Source organism: Opisthocomus hoazin, chromosome 3, assembly GCF_030867145.1.
Source record: "Opisthocomus hoazin isolate bOpiHoa1 chromosome 3, bOpiHoa1.hap1, whole genome shotgun sequence".
Lineage (NCBI taxonomy): Eukaryota > Metazoa > Chordata > Aves > Opisthocomiformes > Opisthocomidae > Opisthocomus > Opisthocomus hoazin.
The window spans coordinates 28,269,776-28,291,401 of record NC_134416.1 but is presented as its reverse complement, the minus strand read 5'-3'; the positions used below and the strand labels follow the sequence as shown (position 1 = coordinate 28,291,401).

The 21,626-nt window shown below is 44.6% G+C and overlaps 1 protein-coding gene across 1 annotated transcript in view; it reads left to right on the top strand.

Moving 5' to 3' along the window:
- LOC104337569 (neural-cadherin) overlaps positions 1 to 21,626 on the top strand; it is a 61,679-nt gene that overhangs the window by 13,817 nt on the left and 26,236 nt on the right. The window contains exons 2-13 of the mRNA XM_075415838.1: positions 3,010 to 3,204; positions 3,666 to 3,891; positions 5,216 to 5,420; positions 5,814 to 5,925; positions 10,114 to 10,363; positions 11,285 to 11,427; positions 11,780 to 11,952; positions 12,301 to 12,469; positions 13,720 to 13,890; positions 18,018 to 18,190; positions 18,317 to 18,484; positions 19,432 to 19,681. Coding sequence (XP_075271953.1) covers positions 3,075 to 3,204; positions 3,666 to 3,891; positions 5,216 to 5,420; positions 5,814 to 5,925; positions 10,114 to 10,363; positions 11,285 to 11,427; positions 11,780 to 11,952; positions 12,301 to 12,469; positions 13,720 to 13,890; positions 18,018 to 18,190; positions 18,317 to 18,484; positions 19,432 to 19,681 — 2,170 coding nt within the window. The 5' untranslated portion in view covers positions 3,010 to 3,074. The remainder of the gene's footprint in view (positions 1 to 3,009; positions 3,205 to 3,665; positions 3,892 to 5,215; positions 5,421 to 5,813; positions 5,926 to 10,113; positions 10,364 to 11,284; positions 11,428 to 11,779; positions 11,953 to 12,300; positions 12,470 to 13,719; positions 13,891 to 18,017; positions 18,191 to 18,316; positions 18,485 to 19,431; positions 19,682 to 21,626) is intronic.

The window sequence follows — 21,626 nt, the reverse complement described above, 5'->3', positions numbered from 1 at the left end:
AAGACGTGTGTTTTTCAGCCCTCCCTCTTGGCTATGGATGAAATACTGACCGCTACAGCTGGTCTTGTAAGCTGCTAGCTCATGCTGAGGTTTGTGCCTTGTGTTACACTGTGCAATAGAGAGGAAAAAAATCTCAGAGGAGCGTGTTTAAAGAATGTTCCCATGCATGCAGTGTTGGTACATTAGAAAACCAGAAACCATGTAATCCAAGAATTTCCCCTAGCTAAAGAAATCATGTCTTAAGTTATTTTAAAAACCCACAAAACTTCAATGAAATCTTTTCCCTCCCGGGAATGATTACCTCTGGTACATCTGTCCAGCAGGTATTTTTACTGTGAGCTAAGTCTGCTCATAAATACAGCTTTTGCTTGTCAGCGGAGGTCTCAGTCTGTGGCTAGTCTTTTATTTAGTATTGGATCCCTGAGGTCTACAGTTAGTCTGGGATTTCTAGCATGCTTCTTGCCTTTGGTGCTCATTTTGTCCATGTGCTGCTGTCCTCTACCATTCTAAGTGAAATGTGGCCTTCCTGAAGGCAGAGATGAAGGTTTTCCTGTGTGAGACACACATACACCCGGGTGGGTGTTTAATCACAGAATCACAGAATCACAGAATGTTCAGGGTTGGAAGGGACCTCTGTGGGTCTAGTCCAACCCCCCTGCCGAAGCAGGGTCACCTACAGCAGGCTGCACAGGACCTTGTCCAGGCGGGTCTTGAATATCTCCAGAGAAGGAGACTCCACAACCCCTTTGGGCAACCTGTCCCAGTGCTCCGTCACCCTCAGAGGGAAGAAGTTCTTCCTCATGTTCAACTGGAACTTCCTATGTTTCAGTTTGTGCCCATTGCCCCTTGTCCTGTCGCTGGGCACCACTGAAAAGAGTCTGGCCCCATCCTCCTGACACCCACCCTTCAGATATTTATAAGAATTTATAAGGTTTCTTCATAGAATTGTGTTCCTGGGTACCTTTGTGAATAATTCTTCACTGGACACTCTACTAGATAGCAGAGATGATCGAATGTCAGAGGTAATACTTGCCATCATTTATATTGATTTTCACAGAATCATAGATTGGAAAAGACCTCTAAGATCATCAAGTCTAACCATCCACCCAGCAACATCATGCCTACTAAACCATATCCCGAAGTGCCACATCTACATGTTTTTTAAACACCTCCAGGGATGGGGACTCCACCACCTCCTTGGGCAGCCTGTTCCAATGCCTGACCACTCTTCTAGTAAAGAAATTTTTCCTAGTATCTAATCTAAACATCCCCTAGCGCAACTTGAGGCCATTGCCTCTCGTCCTAATACTAGTTACCTGGGAGAAGAGACCAAGCACCTGCCTCACTACAACCTCCTTTCAGGCAGTTGCAGAGAGCAATAAGGTCCCCCCTCAGCCTCCTCTTCTCCAGACTAAACAGCCCCAGTTCCTTCAGCCGCTCCTTGTGAGACTTGTTCTCTAGACCCCTCACCAGCCTCGTTGCCCTTCTCTGGACACGCTCCAGCAACTCAATGTCTTTAGTCGTGTAGCCCTTAACAGAGCTGGAACCTCAGTGCAGTTTGTTCAATATGCGATCATATTTTATCAGGCAGACAATGTGCATTTCTCATATGTGCTTTTCTGCTTCCCCACCTTCCTACATTCAGTATCTTTTTTTTTTATTTGAACTTATTTTATATATTCAATAACATATTCATTTTGATTTTAAGTCAAATTTCAAGGCTGCCTCTGAAACACAAATGTGCTTAGGAAAATTTCTTCAAGAAGCTCATATGTACCTTTAGCTTCTGTTAGCAAGTTACTGTGAGTTCAAAAGGTTTGAATTTAGGTGTCTCAAGAGGTAAAAATACTGTGATTAAACCTCTGTGGGTTCTTTGCAGCAGAAGGTTCCTTCTCTTTCTTCTCCGTGGACAGCCCTCCTGCATGTCAGGGGTTCACCCCTTTTCTTGGGCTGGCACTAGCGGTGGCACAGCCACCCCAGGAGCAGATCTGGGGTGATCCCAAGAGTTGTCTCTCTGATGGTCAACCCTGCTACCTCAACCTCCTCAACTGTGCTACCAGTTGGAGATCAGAGGGGATCTAGGTCAGACATTCAGTGGTGCGGGTCCTTCCAGGCCGCTCCCAAGTCTGACAGTCCAAGGCTGGGCAGATGCAATCGTCTGCACCCGCTGCTTTAGGTATTGGAGTTCACTTCTTAGCCACAAAGCAATACAGGCGCAGTCAACATATGTGCCATTTTTCTCCAGGGTAGAGGTGCTTGCTCTCCACTCCAGATCCTCCATGCCCAGGGGAGAGCAGTTTGTGCCGTGCTCTCCCTGCCCGTACGCAGGGTTTGCTCTCTCCCTGCAGCAGCTGGCTGACCTGCCCCTTCGCTTGCCTCTCCCTGCAGCAGCGAAGCCCGGGGCTTTGCCTTGGCAGGGTTCCCTTTCACAGCCAGTGTTTCACTCACCCAAGATGTAAGCAGATGGGATGCCGGGGGCAGAAGGGGAAGGCACGTCTGCCTTTCCTTGAATATCCAGTGGTTTGACTAAATGTATTAGTGTTGGAGCAGGAACAATTTTGGGGAGTTTTGATTGCTTACCACTTCCACTGATTTTTAATAAAAATATTTTAATAAAGCCTAAACCTGATTTGGTAAAACTGACAACATTTATGCTGAATTTGTTGAAAATAAAATGGACAAATTTCACCTGAGTTTGGATGAGTACTTAAAACTGTGTCGTGGCAAGTGATGTAACTGGCATAGTATTTAATATGCATATCTAACTAATTAAAAGCTATTGTTGATTAATTAAAAGCTGTGATTGAAAGTATTTTTAATTAGTTGTTGACTGCACTTAATGCATATCGAGCTGCCAAAGTCCATATCTGTACTGGACTTATTGTGCGTGCGATAAGATGGATGTGATTGGCAATTCAGTTTATTTACAGGTGTTAATGGATAAGATCTTAAACATGCCCAACTAAAGTTTGTGAACAAGCTGTCTAGAAATCCCTGCCTCTTTTGCAGAAAACGACTGGTACCTCTGCCACGTGACACTCCTTGCCCCAGAAGAGGAACTTCTGTCCTGGGGCATGTACCCATACCCCTACCTGGCACGTGTCGATCCAGATGCCCGAAAAGGCACTTTCGTCTACCAGCTTGTCGCATACTACAGTAGCAATGAAAACACCAGTGCTGGGATAACTTACACGCTCATTGCAGGTAGGTCTCTTCTGAAAAAAATGGTGAAATTCTGTTAAGCTGCAGATTTTTCTTAACCATTTCCCTTTTATCATTTTGTTGATAGATTTTTCCCTTGGGGAATCCTTAGAGATACAGCAGGTACAGCAAGTAGAAGCTGAAGATGCTTTAAGTAAAACAGTTATGTGGATGAGAATCTTTCTTGCTGCCACTGCCTTTTCTTTACTTCTATTTTGAAATCGATTGCAGCGTTACCATTAGCTTAAGGCTCCGTTTCTCGCCTGTTCTCATCTCCTTTATACTGCACCAGTCAAGAGAGCACGGTGTGAGTGAAAGATAAGGTGCGCAGCTGGGGAGGAAAAAAGACATGCGTGCAAGGACATATGTAGATGATTTGAGGATACCTTACCTTAAAATAGTGAAGATGCAAACGTTCTTGCTGTGGGCCGTTTTTCAGACCAGCTTTGTGCATATATTGATAGGTGGTGAAGAGCGATTCCGAGTAGAGGAGGACACTGGCATTATCATGACGACTGGCTTGCCTTTGTCGTGGAACAAGGAGTACGTGGTTACTGTGGAAGCCACCGATGAGTACGGCAACAAAAGCCCCTACGCCTCCATTTCCATCCTGGCGGGCTCCCGACCTCCGCAGTTCACTAACATGTCCTACAGTGTGTTTGTGCCCGAGAATACTCCAGCAGGAGAAAAGTAAGTTGTACTTTGTTAGGTGAGCTTCCCCCCTGAAGTCTGAGAGGAACATCACAGAGCACAATAAAGTCAATTTTTTGTGTTGTTGCTTCTCAGGGCTATGCATGTGTGTTTGCCTATTACACTTTAAAAATAGCGTTTTGTTTTCTAAAAGAAATGATGCCTTTTCTGGTGTTTTGGAGTCTGCAGTGTGGCACATGGTGTAGTCCAAGATGCTGGGATTCTGCTGAAATTATTATTTTAATGCTCCTGGGATCTTACTGCATTGCATTGTGAATTAAAACAGCCAGACTCCTGTTTATGCATCCCCTGGAGCACTTCAGATATAAATGAGTGCTTGAAAAATAGTGTCTTTTAATTAACTGCATTTGGAGTTGTTTGTATCCTGTTTGACTTGTATTTAAATTTTTAGAAAGGCAAGTCATTGCCAGACTCTTGAGAGAACAACACCTGTGTGAAGTGCAAATAGACACAGCTAGGTCTCCAGGGGGTTCTGCCGTTGCGTGAAGAGTAGCTGAGCCAAGCCACAGTGGGGAGATGCTGCCGAGCTGGCTCTGGTTTTATTGTCACTGTTCAGCTGCTTGGGAGCAGCATGGGCTTTTAAGGCACCAAGCAGCAGGTGGAGCAGTGCCATAGGGCCTTTAAGGAGTAGGAAGCCTCAAAATAAGCTGATGAAGTAGGAAAAATCGCTGGCGATGTGCCACTTGCTCCTTAAAAGAGACGGAATGAGGAGGAGGAGCCAAATTTGTCTCCTTCCCTGGAGCTTTCACTGAGATGGGCTTAAAATGTATTGCCACGCTGGCCAGAGACTGCTGGGAGAGATGGAGCTTCAAAGCCTAAGTCACGGTAGGGAGGCAAACATTCGTTTCATGTCCTGACAAGGGGGACAGCAGGGTCTGGAAAGGCCCTGTGCTCCATGGGTTTCCCATCCATCTCTGAACTAGTTCCTGTTCCGAACATACAGCTTCAAAGACAGTCAAAAGTATAGTAGCTCCGTTAGCTCTGTAACTGAAGCTAAACCAGTAACTACTGTCATGTATTTGGAAGAGTACAAAAGGGAACCAAAAGATGTTTCCACATTACTAGGGAGCTGAAATGGGTTGTTAACCAACCCCACTATGTCAGGGGATCAGTTTAGTGAGAGAAGAGAGGGCAGGTGGGCTCCCAGTAGCACAGGGACTTCCAGTCTGAATACAAAGCCGAGCCCAGCATTGACAGAGTATGCAATTCACCTTTTGTCATCCTCACCTTCCTCTTCTAGGTGCTCAGGAGACAGCTTTTGTTGTTGTTTTGAAGCAAAGGGTTATTCTCTCATTCTTTACAGAGTAGCCGTTGTTGAGGCTGTTTCTTTCCAGAGCCAGCCTCTTTCATACACTCTGCTGACGAACCCCAGCGGGCTCTTCAGGCTGAGGCAGGAGAGCGGAGAGCTCAGCCTGACTCGCCCCGTGGACTACGAGAGCGAGCACCACCTCTATCACCTCTTACTGAAAGCCATGGAGGTGGAGAGCGCCCTGAGTAGTGTGACTGAGGTACGTGGATCCCTTCGCATCCTATCTGCTGTCTCTGCAATCTTCATTACCTCGTTAGCGGGATCAGTTACACACAGGGATAGCCTAGAAAACTCATGAAGATGCTGGGGAGGGAGGAAGCCTTATGGTGCAGGCAGAAGGCTGGGCTCTGATCTGCGTTCAGATCTAGGCTCTGCGAAATACCTCTTGTTATTTCTCTTTGGCTTAGCCTCCCATCTGCTTGGAACTGAAGGAGATAATACCCCTCTGTGTTACAGTAGTGTGAGGATATGTTCAGCATCGGAGGCGTAAGGATGGGACAGCAGTGACTGCCCAGGCAATGTCCAGATCGGCGTGCCCCTTCTCCTGAGCGTAGAAACTAAAATCCCCTCTCAGCATGTCCTTTTGTCTCAGGTCATGGTCCATATCACAGACGAAAATGACTGTTCTCCTGAATTCCAGCACTCCATTTACAGCAGAGACAACATTCCCGAAACCATTCCTGTCGGCACATCGCTACTGCAAGGTGAGGGCCGTCCTGGTACCCTTCCTTCCAGTCTTGACGTGGACCTGCCAGTTTGTGTTACATGTTCATGTTCTTCTCGTGACGACTGCGAGCGCTGCCTTTGTGAGATGTGGATGGTAGCCTTCCTGGAGGTCTGTAGGTGGCTTTTAGGCATCCTCTAAGTAGGCTGGGGAGTGTCTTCAGGTGAGGACCACCATGCTGGGTCGCACAGCTGTGTCTAGGGATGGATCCTGTAGTATCTCAAGAGCAGTTAAGGCAGCTGACAGGCCGTGGCTTACTAGATTGCCATAACTTGTTTCCTTTAAATCTTGTGGCTGTCTTTTAACTCGGCTTGGTCATATTTTTGTGTCCTGGAAGCAACTGCAACTAGTTTTTCTTTTTTTAATGTGTTAAGAAAAAACCCAGTTTTTTAAATGAGCAACTAGTTTTATCAAATAGGTATTAATGCTGTATAATTGAGTTACAAAGTGTTAAAGGGGAAGCCTTTGGAAAGCCTGGGAATTTTATATATATGGTTGTGGCTTACCACTCATCAAAGTTTGTTGTGTTTAAGATAGCCACATGTCACTTGCACATAAACCCTGAGTGCACAGGTGACATTTTTAGAGGCTAGGATAGTATCCTGTTGAAAGATTAGAGCTGTTGGAAATAATTTTAAGCCCCAAATTCCAACCAAAACTTCAAGGTCACTCTCAAAATACTGTGGTTGCACAAATAAAGATTGAACTTGGATGATGCTGCATCTTTTGTCTCAGTCTATGGAGTCCAGCAGACACAGAATTAGAAGCCCATTCTCCATTCTCTTCTTTTAGTGGTGTCCCTGCTCGCTGCAGTGGGGTTGGACTAGATGACCTCTAGGGGTCCCTTCCAACCCAAAACTTTCTATGATTCTATTCTATGATTCTATGATTCCAACCTGTTTTACTGGTGCCAGTTAAATGCCTTCAAAGATGTCTCGAGATCTGACATAGTCTGTCATGATGTGACACATGCCACAGATGTGTTCTGCCTAAAACTGGGAGAAAGCTTATGGGCTCGCTGTCAAGTGTTCACACTGGAAATAGGGGCAGGTACTGGCGTAGGTAATGGGAGCATGGGCTGAGACCTCAGGGGGGTTATGAACCATGTGAAGAAATGGGTAAGTGCCAAGCCAAGACTTAGCAAAAATTAACATGTCTAGGATGTGTCTTTTGAAGATAATGATGTAAATTTCCCGAATTTGAAGCTGAACGTGTGCAGGACGCAGTAGTGGTAAGAAGCTTAGCTTTCCCTGGTAGCCACATGCTGATGACAGGGCTGCAGGGACTGCTTTCTCTAAACACTTATCAAGAGCGTTCAGAGCTTGCTGTGGCTCATTTTTTGGTTTAGTGGCTCTTGGGAAGAAATGAGTTGATTGGAATGATCAACTCCTAAAAATTTCTAAGCATGTGGTTTTCGTTTAAAGAGATGAGTGTTCTTCTCTCCAGGAGACTTGTAAAGCTGATGAAAATTCACCCAGTTGTGGGGAAGAAAAGCGCTCCCCATGTCCAAAGCAAGCAGGATGTCAAAGTGGTGCAGTACAGTTCGCAATTGCAGCCTGATTGGTTGTCTTGCCATACAAGGTACATTTCAGGAGAAAGAGCCTTCTTAAAAAAGGAAATGTGAGGTGGAAGCATAGTGACAATCAGTGGAAATGGATGGGTGAATGCTCACTTGGTGTTGAAGGGCTGAGCAGCGTTGGCAGTGGCTGCAAGGAAGTGGTGTGTGTGGTCACCTGCGCCCTGTGCTGGATGAGTGCTGTGCCACTAACTGTGACTGCCAAAGTATGTACCATCTCAGGAAAAAAGAAGAAAATGTAGCTCTTACCCTGGTTGTAGCTCCTTGAGAGATGGGATGTTTGCAGCCTCTGGACATCCCACAAACAAAAAGAAAAGCAAATTCAAGACAATTTATGCCATTTTGTGGCTGACTGGGTTGCTATTGATAGCAGTGAAAAAGATCATGGAATCACAGAGTGGTAGGGGTTGGAAGGGACCTCTGGGGATCATCTAGTCCAATCCCCCTGCCGAAGCAGGGTCACCTACAGCAGGATGCACAGGACCTTGTCCAGGCAGGTCTTGAGTATCTCCTGAGAAGAATACTCCACAATCCCTTTGGGCAACCTGTCCCAGTGCTCCGTCACCCTCTGAGTGAAGAAGTTCTTCCTCATGTTCAGACGGAACTTTCTCTGCTTCAGTTTGTGCCCGTTGCCCCTTGTCCTGTCACTGGGCACCACTGAAAAGAGTCTGGCCCCATCCTCCTGACACCCACCCTTAAGATAATTATCAGCATTTATAAGGTCCCCTCTCAGCCTTCTCTAAGGTGCTGTGATGTATGCCATTTGTTAAAACTGTGGATGACGTAAATGTAGGTTTTAGTTGTCAACCGTTTTTATTTTAACATATTTGAAGTTTGGCTTGTATCTTGTGTCATGTTTGTAGTGCTGATGCTGCACCAGCTGAGTCTGTCAGCTTGGTCGTTAGGGGCAGATTTACACTCACTGTGTGTGCTTCAGGATGTCTGGATGCAAACAAGCTCTGATCCGAAAAGCGTGGGGGTATGGTCTCAGCAGAGGGTAGTGTGCTCCTTCAGCTGCACCACTGGGCCAGCAGAGCAAGCCTTAGCGTTCTAGTTGGTGACCTTGTGCTAACGTGCTAGGCTTTGCGCTGGAGTTAGCTTGCACCAAGCTAGCTCAGAGTGTGGGTAGAGCCAACACAGACCTGTCTGTGGCTGCTGTATCGTCCTTGAAATAACTTCTCAATGCAGATCAGTTTGCAGGATGGAATGAAATGGAAAGGGAATGGAATTCCCAGTTGCTATGGGGAAGTGAGGCCTGAGTTGGTTATGTACCAATAAATGCCATGTTCCCTATTTGCCAGAAAACATTTGGGGGAAAAAAAAGTATGATCATTAAGGACACAAAATGTGTTTTTGTGAATGATTATAATGTCTTGGTAGTGACTCTCCAGATTAAATCAGAACTTTTCAAATCAAGTATGTGTATCACTTTCTGCATGTCTTTCTAAAAACAATAATTGACCACTAACAGTTTTAAGTCACTTTCGTTTTAGTCTTTCTTGAGTTTTTAATATATTCTATCTTTCAAGATAGCAAGAGAGTGATTAACTCTAAAGACCTTGCTTTTGTAGTCTGTAACACACCCAAACATTTATTCACAACAGGATTTTGAGAAACCTTAAACAAAATGTTACAAATGCCTTAAATGTTCTTTTAAACTGAGGTGAGACAATTTCCACAGACAGAGGGAGTTGAGGTTTTTTGCAACTAAGTAGCACAGCATTTCACTGCGCTTTTTGAAATCTTTCTCTTCCCCTTTCCTGTTTTCAGTTAGTAGTTGTTGCTTCTTCATCATCTCATTTTTGGATGACGCTGTAGCTGTCTGCCAAGGTGTCCATGTGCTTGTTATGGGCACTGAAATCACTTCCAAAAGGCTGTGTGCTACCACGATGGCTGCATCTGTGTCCTCCTGGTAGAATAAGGAGTTTAACACCAGTGTGGGTATGATGTGAAGCCTCATTGTTTGGCTAGAAAAATGACAGGGTAATTAAAGAGGTGAGCTCCTGCTCTGAAAAATCACTTTTGATACTACATTGTGAGCTCTAGCTCTTTGTTCTGCTGATTTGCTGCTTCTGAGCAGATGGGACACCCAACACACTGAATAAACACTTGCTGGGGAGGAATGTTTAATCACTCTCTGTACCTTGAAGCACCAGGTAATTAAAAACTACTTTAGCTATAACATAGCTTGGAGCTAATTAAATTTGAACGGCATCCCTGGAGAGAGTGAGGACACAGTTTATGACTGATAATGTTCTACCAACATGCATATTGCTTGTGTGTTAATTACCAGCCTTGACTGCTATTTGTACAAAGCATGTTGTGCGGTATTGGGATCACAGCTCTCTTGCAAACCTGCCTTGCTGCGATCACTCAGGCTGGGTTGGAGCCGGGGGGAAGAGTTGTTTCGCTTTTTCACTCCCAGCCTCCTGCTGAGTTCCCAGACTCTTGCCACAAAAATAGGGCTTTTATGGATAAAACAGATTTGGATTATGTCTGTTCTCAAAACAATCTGAAGTTTACTTGGTAAGAAATAGCGTAACCAAACCTCTTCTGCCGCATGACCGTTCTGTGAAATGTGTTCTCTAATAGTGCTTGCAACAGACTGTGACTCTGGCTCCAACTCTGAGATCACTTACTTCATCCAGAGCACTGATTTTTCCATCACGCATCACGGGGTCATCAATTCTAACCAGAGGCTGAACTTTGAGCGAGCAAACCATATGTACGAGTTTGTGGTGATAGCTGTCGATAAAGGACACCCGCCTCGGACAGGGACAGCGTCTGTGCGCATTCGAATGGTCAATGTGAATGACGAGGCTCCTGTCTTCTCCCAATCCGTGTAAGCCAGCTTGAACTCCTGCTTCGGTTTTTGAAGATGCTGTTCATATGTGTAACCTTAATAACACTTAGCTAAAAGGTCACTTGTTTTGTGCAATGATAAGTACCAGTGAAATCGAGGGGTAATTTGAATGGAGAAAGGCTTGAAAAGTTGGCCCTTCATTTCTAGACTGTATAAAGTAATACGCCAGCTGTGATACCAGCATATTGACTTTATAGAGAGAGAGCAGAGTGAGTAAAAGACCTAAGTCTACAGGGAATAATTTTAACTGTGTTGACTTCGAAGTCTCAGAGTGATTGTCCATGGATAAATATATGACAGATAAAGATGGTAGTTAGCAAACATTAAAACTTAATTTTATCATCAGCACAATTTATGATAAGCTCACTTCACAAGGCCCTGCTTGTTTAAAATGTCTTCTTTTCTTTCCTGAATGAATACAATGTCTATTTTTTGCACAAGTTTAAAGTACGGACATGTTATAAGTACAAAACATGCATACATTTATTTACAAAATGAAATACTGTTTTACATTCAACTCTGTAGTATGTGATGTTTTCCATAAGTATATAGGGAAATAAGAAACACTGCATGACAGATACTAGTCCTTTTTCTCATCTTTCGGAGACAAGTGATCCTGGTTTGCAGTGCAATGTAGTATGGTGCATATTGATATCTTCCAAAGGTTCCGTAGAAATTACGTACACCAAAAATGCAGGATTGCAATCCTAAAATCTATACCCTATGCCAAACAAAGATGATCAAAGTCTTGTCTTAAACTGACTAAAGATTCCATGATTGCGTGGCCAAAGCTTAAAACAAATTGCATTCATAATGAATTTGTAATATTGCCTGATGGTTAACATGGTGATGTTTATTCTAATACTGAATGCACTGCCATCATTCCCTTACGTGCATCAGTTACAGAACTTTCCTTTCGGAAGATGCTGGTCCCGGCACCTTAGTGGCGATAGTTCAGGCAAAGGACCCTGATGGAGATGGGCTGCTGTATCTAATTACAGGAGGCAATGAGGAGGGCAACTTTGAACTGGATAGTCAGAAAGGTAAGGAAAGAGGTTTTAGAACACAGTTATTTACTGCCTAGTGTGTATTGACTCTGCTTCACCTCTGTGTCAAAAATCATAAGGAAGTTCCATGTTTATATAATCTGCAAATGGGGATGCTTTGTATCAGTGAGAATTAGCTCTTTGATATTATGGTCTTTCTCCAAATATCATCCAAAATTTGTGATCCTGGTCCAAGGACTGAGCGGTCTAAGATGACTGATTCCTTTGCTTTGCAACCAAAATACAAACTGAACCAACAATATAGTGGCAGAGAAATGTGATTCTCACTTGATTTTGTTTGTTTGTTTATATGGTAAAACAAAATGACACTCTGTGCTTCCAAATTTAGGTATCATTAAACTCCGCCGAAGCCCACTGCCCAGCCTGAAAGGGCCACAATACACACTGAACATCACTGCCATTGATGACAACGCCTCGGGGGGACCCACCCCTCTCAGCAGTTTTGCTGAGGTTATTGTAGGAGTTAATGACATTAATAACAACAAGCCTGTCTTCAGAGAGGTAAGACATCTTTCTGCAAATATTCTTTTCCCATCCATAAGTGGAGCTATAGACTCTTCTAGGCTACTGGTGATTGCTGGTGGGGCTGAAGGCATTGTGTTTGCAGAGCAGAATGAACCTGTAAGTGAACACATAGTCAGCTTTCTTCATCCTTAAAGAGCAAAGTCTTCATTCTCTTTTTTTTTCCTTCCTCTCCCTTAGAGCTTGATTTCTTTGTGAGTATAAGTAACAGAAGTGAATTTCTTCTGAGTTCTTCTCAGAATTGCTGGAAAAAAATATTGACACTGTGCAGCAAATTCACGTGGCTCTGTGTAATAAATAGGGTTGGATGTTTGGGTGTATTTTTAGTGCGCTTACTACAGCGACAGCACCTGGATTCTGGAGAATCAGCCTCCAGGCACGTATGTGCTACAGGTAGAAGCCTATGATGCAGACCTCGGCATTAACGGAGAGGTGAAGTACGGGCTCATGCACCGAGATGGAGCTTCCCTCGGCTTCAGCATTGACCCAGACACAGGTCAGTAGCTTTCAGGTTACAGAGATAAAATGAAAATGGCGTTGTATTGTAATGAGAATGCTATTGTACGAGCGTGTCCAAGTGGGCTCATGCTTTAGCAGTGTAACTGCTGGGTTAGCAATAACAGCTTGTAGAATAAACACTGAAAAAAGGTCAGGGTATACGGATAGCCATGCACATAGATTAAATTAAGACAACAGTGATTTAAATTACAAATTAAGTAGGTAAACAAGCCCCAGCTCAATAAGAACATAAAAACCTATTCTGTATCAGTTATCATCCTAGTGGATCAAGTGTAGCTGCAAAAATGCAGAGCAGAAAGTGTTGACTCTAACAGCTTGAGTTTGTTCTTCCCTTCAATGTGGCCTGACAGTTCTTTAAAATGGTTTATTTCTCATCTCATGCACAAATAGGAGGTCCAGTGCAGTGCATATACATACCAGAACAAGGCAGCGACAGTCTTGATGCATTTCATACAAAGGAGTTATAAAGATTGTTGGTGATTCTATACTCAAAACAGTAAGATGTGATATGTGCTTTTCCAGAACTGCACGGGAGACTGGAAGGGCTGACAACAGAGCAACAGAATCCTGGTCCCTAGCATAGCAGAGACATAGGTCTGGAAGTGGCCTCCAAAAGGCCAGTTTAAAGTCTCCCAACCAGAAGAAAAGACCTGAGACAGGCAGAGATTTGATCAGTAGAGAGGGAAAGCTGAATACTGGGAGAAAATTGTTCAACCTCTTACCTGAGCTATGTGATTCTACCCTATTTTAATCTGTTCAACAAAGCAGCCTCCAGCTCCTGTAGTAAATGTGACTTTGGTCACATCACTTGTGCCTTCTGTGGTGTGACTCTTCCCCAGAGTAATAATGAGCTGTCTTTGAAATATTCAGTTACTTGGACTATCGCTGGAGTAAACCTAAGAGAGGCCTCTCGATGAGGAGGGGAAAGTCCTTGTGTGATCCGTGAGGAGTGAGATAACAAGGTACTGAGACTGAAGCTCCTTATCAGGGCAGCAGGAGAGAAAGCTGTTGACTGCTGGCAGCATATGACATGTGAGGGGAGGAGAGACAGGGGAGTTGGAGTTGGTCTTGTCCAAGACACACATTGCAGGGTTGGTGTGGATTGAGCTTGATGGTTATGCTGTGTGCGGTCAGAGATTCTTCTTGCGCGGGAGATGTACCGGTCCCTTTCTGCAAATTCAGTCCCGAGGCTGTGACGTGCAGAACAAGGGGTGTCTCTCTTCCCAGGAGTCATCACAACCACGCAGAGTTTTGACCGCGAGACGCAGAGGGAGTATACGCTGTCTGTCACAGCCACCGACCAGGCACAGGAACCACTGATCGGCATGTGTCAGGTCACCGTCATTATTGCTGACGTCAATGACAACGATCCCAAGTTTGAGAACAGTCGATATCAGTGTGAGTGTTTCTTAACTACCTGTCCCAGTGCTGTAACATGAACCTGTTTAGTAGTTCCTTATAACAAGGGTCAGTTTTTTAGGTGACCAGTCTTCCTTTGCTGCCCACTAAGCCCATTTCCACTTAATCCATCATCAGTGGAAATATGCAGAATTGATCACTGTCCTTCTGGCTTATTCATTGCAATGCTCTTGAAAATATTTTCAGTCTTCACTCCTACAGATTAGGCAGATGTGATCCCTTCCCTTTGCGGCCTTTCCCTGCCTGTTTTTTCTGCACACTGAATTTTTATTTGATGTCCCAAAACGAAACATGACATCCTAGCTGAGAAGTCATCAACCCCAACTAGAAAAGCAATTATCATCTGTGCCTCTTTAATGCAGCACCTCTGTTTGAATAGGCTGGAGTGGTATTTATCTTGTCAAACAGCCCAAAATCCTTGGCTTCTACCCAGCAATTGGCTCTGAGCCCCGATGCCTCCTGTAACTGTGCTGCTGAGCTAGCTTCTCCCATTTGCCTGTTTTCATCCACACATGACATGCTTTCCATCAGTCTTTCATTTAATTTTACGTCATGCTTCTCCAGTAAAATCCCGAACTTCAGTACACTTGGACCCTCTACACTTCATGTCACCCACAAGCGACGAGCGTACGCGCTAGTTGCTGGACTAGGACAGGCCCTTCATTGCATAACTGCCTCGCCAAGAATGGCAAAAAATGTGACTACAACTCTGTTTTGGAGATGTTTTGCCAGTTCTATGGAAATGTCATGTAGGGCAAAGCAGTGACCAATGCCTTATTAAAACGAAGATGGCTCCTAAGGCGGTCGTCTTTAGCATCATGGAGGCCAACATTTCAGCAGGATTCAAAAACAAGTTGGATGCTTGCGTGGCAGGATTTTAATAAAGAGGAATAGTGACCTGCTAGGAAATAGTCTAAATATACATCCACACTTCAGAGTTATGCACAAGGACAGAAGAAAATTGTGTTGCACCTTTTTAGAGTATTTTACAGAGAATAACTCCAAGTGCCAAATTGGTTAAAATGTGCAGATTGGGAATAGCCATTTCTGCATTCCTACTAGTAGTTTTTGCAAACGTGGCCAAAGCAGCACTGAGAAGTCAGGTGGGTGTGATCTCACCAGGCAAAAATATTTTTGGACAGAGCAGGGAAGTCCTTGAGGTAAAAGAAATGTTTGTGCAAAGAAGCAGCTTTCTACTCTACCTTCAAGCATGTCCTTCAAATGAAACTGCCCAGGATTATTCTTTTCAGAAGCAGTGAAGCTGTGAGTTGCACCTGGTAATTATGATGACTTTGGCACTTCTGAGGAAAGGGCAGATTTTTTTCTTTTTTCATGAACACAGGGAATCAGCAAAGGTCCTGTAGCAAAAGCAGTCCTTCAGGATGGGGAAACATCAGATAATGAGGTCACTTTATGCATAGCACTTTTCCAGCATCAAAGTAATCAATGTTTGCACATCACAGAATTAAAAATGGCTTCTTCCCTAACAAGATCAAATGCCATTAGTCATAGGTTTTTGTTCTTCCTGGAAACTGCTGGTTTTTTATTCCTCTGCACTAAGATGTTGGTCAAATCCCTGATTTAAGCCATGCATCTTATCATCTGCCTGCAAAACAGACATTAAAGAAATGCTTTGCTCTACACGGTAGGGATGGTATAGTAAGTGTTGAAGTTATGCCAGCAGCAAGCAGAAGTACATGAAATTAGAGAGTGTGGCCCTTCCAAGTAATTTTGTATTTCTTCTTACAATGCGATTTAACAGGACTTGACTGCAAAAGCGTAAATTTAAACACAAAAATGGACATTTTACAGTGTTTCTTAGCAATAAATTCCACTTTCATTGATCTATTTTAGTGCCAGTAAATCTGTTCTGAGAGCGGCTTTGGCTGTTACTGATGTACCAGAGGCATGAATCCTAGGCCAATTAAATGTCCTGAGGGATGAAGGAAGCTAATTAAAGCTCAAATTTGTGTTCATGGAGCAAACAGTGGTGGTTTAAGATTTTACTGCCCCAATGCCACAGGCTGTAGATAATAGGAAGAAAACCAAAACAGAAAACATGGCTACTCCACTTTATAAATAGTGTGCAAATCTGATTGTCCCAGCTTAAAAAATGCTAAAGGAGGCACTTACAAGGGAGATCAAAGATATGAAACAGTTTCTGAACAAGAAGTGATTAACTAGACTGACTGGCTTGTCTAAACCTGGCTGTGACAGCCTTCCCACTTCCAGGGCAGTTCCAATACACTGAGCTGATGGAGCCTGAGTGCATGGAAATGGCCCAAAAACCCAATCAGGCAAGCACCCGCTGCTACTTGGAGGAGGGACTGGGACTGGATATAATCATAGAATGGTTTGGGTTGGAAGGGACCTTAAAGATCATCTGGTTCCAACCCCCCTGCCATGAGCAGGAACATCTTCCACTAGACCAGGTTGCTCAGAGCTCCATCCAACCTGGCCTTGAACACTTCCAGGGAGGGGGCTTCCACAGCTTCTCTGGGCAGCCTGTGCCAGTGTTTCACCACCCTCATGGTGAAGAATTTCTTCCTAATATCTAATTTAAATCTGCCCTCTTTTAGTTTACAGCCATTCCCCCTTGTGCTATCACTACACACCCTTGTGAAAAGTCCCTCTCCATCCTTCCTGTAGGCCGCCTTCAGGTAGTGGAAGGCTGCTCTAAGGTCACCCCGCAGCCTTGTCTTCTCCAGGCTGAACAGCCCCAACTCTCTTAGCCTTTCCTTGTAGGAGAGGTGCTCCAGCCCTCTGATCATCTTTGTGGCCCTCAATGGGTGGCTGAGAATGGCGGGAAGAGCAGGACCAAAGTCAGATCAGAGCAATCTAAAGCCTGGGGTGTGTAAGAGAGGCAGCCAGCAGTTGCCTTTGAATACAGCTTTATATGAAATTGTGCCTTGCAGGGAGGCGGGGAGCAGGAAATGGTGGCTCGCAATTTCCCATCGTCATTGTTTGTGTCACTGCCAGGAATCAGGCTTTAGGAAGACAAAATGAATTAACTTTTCTGTGCAATGGGTACTTCAACGGTGCGACTCTTTGCCACCAGATTTTTAGATGATGTTTATAAAAAGCAGGTTCAAAGAGGGACTGGTCTGTCTAGGACTACGGACACAAAGACACAGCCTCTGTCTCAAGTGGGTTGCTGGAAACAGGGAGTGAGACCTAAGGGAAGGGGCACATATAAAAAGATCATTGCCCTTGCCCCGGGCAGCTTCTCCAAAACACTGGGGTGCTGGGTGGGGGGGATCTTCACTATGACCTGAGTTTTCATGCTTTGCGATTACCTGCCACCTCCGGCTGGCAGTGCCGCCGCCGCTGCCACTCGCATTCGAGATTAGTTAATTCACACAAAGTTCCTTTTGATGCCAACCTGCCTTCATCGCAGCTGAGCCCAGCAGCCTGGGCTGTCGTCTGCAGTAGCGGGCGTGCGGGGTTTGCCAGCGCTGCCGTGGAGAGGCACCAGTGCCTGCAGCAGCATGGCCAGTAAACCTGCTTCACTAGCAGCTCGCCTGACAACCCAGCGTGTCAGGGGAAGGAGAAGCTACAAGAGGACTGTAGGCACTCTGTTAGTGGTGATACAGAATCACAGAATCACAGAATGGTAGGGGTTGGAAGGGACCTCTGTGGGTCATCTAGTCCAACCCCCCTGCCGAAGCAGGGTCACCTACAGCAGGCTGCACAGGACCGCGTTCAGGCGGGTCTTGAATATCTCCAGAGAAGGAGACTCCACGACCTCCCTGGGCAGCCTGTGCCAGTGCTCCGTCACCCTCTGAGTGAAGAAGTTCTTCCTCATGTTCAGCTGGAACTTGCTGTGCTTCAGTTTGTGCCCGTTGCCCCTTGTCCTGTCGCCGGCCACCACTGAAAAGAGTCTGGCCCCATCCTCCTGACACCCACCCTAGAGATATTTATAGGCATTCATAAGGTCCCCTCTCAGCCTTCTCTTCTTCAGGCTGAACAACTTTATAGCCTGCCTCATTACAGAAACATTTAATCTCCCAGGAAGGGGACTACAAGGTTTTGCAGGAGTATTTCTACTACGCACAGCCTGGTAAATCAGAGCAAGACCTGCTGACGCTCCCTTTGTCTTTTCAAAGACTTCCTCAGCGAAGACACTCCGGTGGGGACAAGCTTCCTGCGTGTTGCAGCTCATGACAATGACCAAGGCGTGAATGCTGCTGTCACATACTCAATGTTAGAGCATCAGCTGGAATATTTCCAGATCAACCCCAGCACGGGCTGGGTATATGTGAACCGCCTGCTGTCCCAGGTAACATGACTCCCTGCTTGCAACAGAGCGACCTCCGCCCCTCAAACCCATCGCAGAGGGTTAATTGCAATCTCCTGATTTGTACAAAATGGTTTGCAAATATCCTTGATCTTCTTTGTTTCGTAGACAACACGCATTAGCCGCTATATTGTGGCGACAGATGGAGGGAACAGAAGCAGCACCGTGGAGCTGACAGTGACTGTCACTAATGCACTCAGCCAGCCGCCCCGGTGGGAGCAGAGCAGATACCGGGTGACCATCCCCGAAAACACCATTCGTGACACCAAGATAGTGGTATGTTAAAAGTGCAGTTACTTCCCTGCCTCTTCTTTTCATTTCAACTTTTTCCTCTGTGGTGCTGTGTTTCCATGTCAGAAGTACGTGGATGCCCACTCTGCAGCCTTGCTGTGTTCTGCTGTTTCCTTATCAGCCTTCACAGCTGTGTACCCCGCTGGTGTTTGTCAGGGGTGCCAGCTGAAGAACAGACCGGCGTTTCAGCTGGCAGCAGTTTTCTCTGTGACTTCTCACACCAAAGTCCGCCAGGGCGTGCTCCCGCAGGCAGCAGCTTGGAAGGAGAAGCAAGACCCATGGGGGTTCCACCAAGGGCCAACTCCTCACTCCTCCATCCTCAGTGGACTGTGCTGCCTGCCTGCATCTTTCCTACAGCTTTTCTCAGTTTAGCCATACAGCATGGAATGTCTGTAGCTTGCTTTGGGCTCTTCTAAGCCATACCAATTGCTTTTTAACCGGCACAGACTTATTCTTTAAGGATAGTCCCTTCTGTGAATTGCCAGATAATCCCTGCCTTCATCCTTCTGCGTTTAATATCCAAATACTTGCAAACAATTTGGGTTTTGTCTGTACCTTGCCTGGTAAAATGTACTACTCAGTGGAGAAATGGTTTCTTTCTGGATTGCTTTAGTTTTGGAAGGAGGAGAGAGGAGGGATTTCCTTTAGCCAGTGATGCAGTTGTTGCCTGGCACATTTGCAGGCAGGTAAATTTACTGCGGATTAAAGACCTGCATCAAACCTAAACATCGTAAAATGAAACTCAGCTCTGTAAACTGTTTCTCTTTTGTCTGTTATCCAAGTCATACAGGCATGTATGTTCTTGGAGAACGTAGATGCATGTATGTTCTTGGAGAATGTACGTGCACGTGTGTTCTTGCCATCAAACTGAACATTTAACACTTGCAACCCTGTGCTTCATGAACATATGTGGTGGCTCTTTTCTTCTTCAGACCATCAAAGCCACATCCCCTCTTGGTGATCCCAGGGTTACGTATAATCTGGAGGAGGGTCAAGTTCCAGAGACTAACATGCCAGTTCGTTTCTATCTGAAGCCAAACAGAGCTGATGGATCTGCTTCTCTTCTAGTCGCTGAACCACTTGACTTTGAGACAACTAAATTTTTCACCCTGACAGTCCGGGCACAAAACGTAGCAATGACTCCTTTAGCTTCCTTTACCACTGTTTACGTGAACGTGACAGGTAAGCTTTGCTGCTGTTGGAACAGCTCATTCAGAACAATAGACTTGTTATTTTTAGTGTAACACCACGAATTAAGGTAACATCCATGAAACAGCAAGCCACCTAAGAATGCTTTGTACGTTTATGTAATGTAAAAGGAAGTTGTGTAGTCCTTAAAAAGGTCTATCTGAGACAATTTCTAACTACAACTATCAAATGTGGAAACATGGTAGTGCAAAAATGGGCTGTGTGAATGTTTGCGCAACACTAATGCCTGCTTTTATAAGTGTAATTGGAAAGATTTTCTTTTGATGAGAGGAGAAGTCTAGGAAATGTCCCCAAGCTATTGAGAGGAGACGAGTATTACTGGCAATATTCCGTACTACAGAAAGAGAAACAGCCCAGATAGGTTGGGTTTGTCTTTGATATCTGTTTAGGGTTTTTTGTTATATTCAGAATTTTTTATAGAACACTGAGATTAAAACTCTAGAAATTAAAATGGAAGGGTTCTTACAATGGGTGCAATTTTCAAAAGTTTGATCCAACCCTCCTTATAGTAGGATCTTTTTATAAGGCTCTACTCTCGTAGATCCACATAAAACTATAACTCTGATTTTAATCGCTGTTTTTTGAAACATTAGTGGAGTTACTTTTGATAGGTAGACATTTAGATGAAAATATGAACAAGTGAAGTCTCCAGCAAACTTATTTGTCTTGCTCACCACCATGGAAAGGAGAGACCTAAGTGGTAATCTGAATGGGAATCCAGCCTCAGTGCCTCACTTTATCACAGCATTGTCCTGTCTTCCACAGTCCACCAATGCAAAAACCTGCCAGTTTGTAGAGCAAGAGTGTTTCAAGTCAGGGTCTGAACCTCACTGTAGATTATGGACCCTGTCTCAAAAAATTTTTCCTGTAGTGCAGTTATTGGTATGAGAATTTGGCAGAAACTTCATTTTGCTCACAAGCAAAAATGCTTTTTCAATAACTTAGTATTTCATATGAAAAAAAGGTTACACATACATGTATGCATTAGTGGGAGAAAAAAGCATGTTAAACACCTTTAAGAGAGAAATAACACCAGAAATTTTCATACACAGAACTGTCCTTTATTTATGCACAAGCACACAGAAAAGGAAGTCTTTTATAGCATCTTATTTTCCTTACCTTGCTCAGTGAATTTGCTGAAACTTATCTCTAACAAGACATATTGTCTTCTATAAAATATGAAAAAAAAAGCACCTGTTAGAGAAGAAGTTTTCACAGACGATTATGCATATAAGAGAGAAAGAAAATTGGGATTTACGGGAGCCCACAGCGACAACTTAAAAATAAAAAGTAATATAAGACATTGGTCCTGCAAATAGCTGTGTGGCAGAACCAATGGAGTCATGTGGCAGTAGTAAAACTAAATGCATGCTTAAGGGTTTGCAGAATGAGATATTAAGAATTTTGTCTGCTCTTCATAAAGACAGATGGATCCGAGGGACTGTTGTTGCAGCTCCTCTGTTTTGGCACTGTGTCGCGACACAGGAAAATTACTTTCTTAAAATGTGGCTGTTAAACTGTGAGAAGTGCAAAAGAATGTAGGGGACTCTGCAGCATTTTGGAGTGTAGTGGTCTCACAGACGAAGAGGAACCCAGGCTGATTTGTCACAGGTTGAGCAGGAGGGTGTGGTTCCAGAGCAGTTTAAACAGATCCGAGTCAGTGCTGCCAAAGTTCTCCTGCTTGTCCCTTGTGCTCACCCAGTCCCACACAGCAGTTTTAGGGAGAAAATGTGTCATAAAATGGCCTTTCAAACCATTGGACATACCTTTTCCAGTTTAGGTCTCTACAGGGGTCAGGCAAAGACAAGCAAGACCGGCACTGATACAAGTTTAACGGGGCTTTGCCTTGTGCCTGATCTGACCTGACTGCAGATGGCCGCTCCTGGGGCAGCCCTTCCTTTCCTTCACCTGCACAATC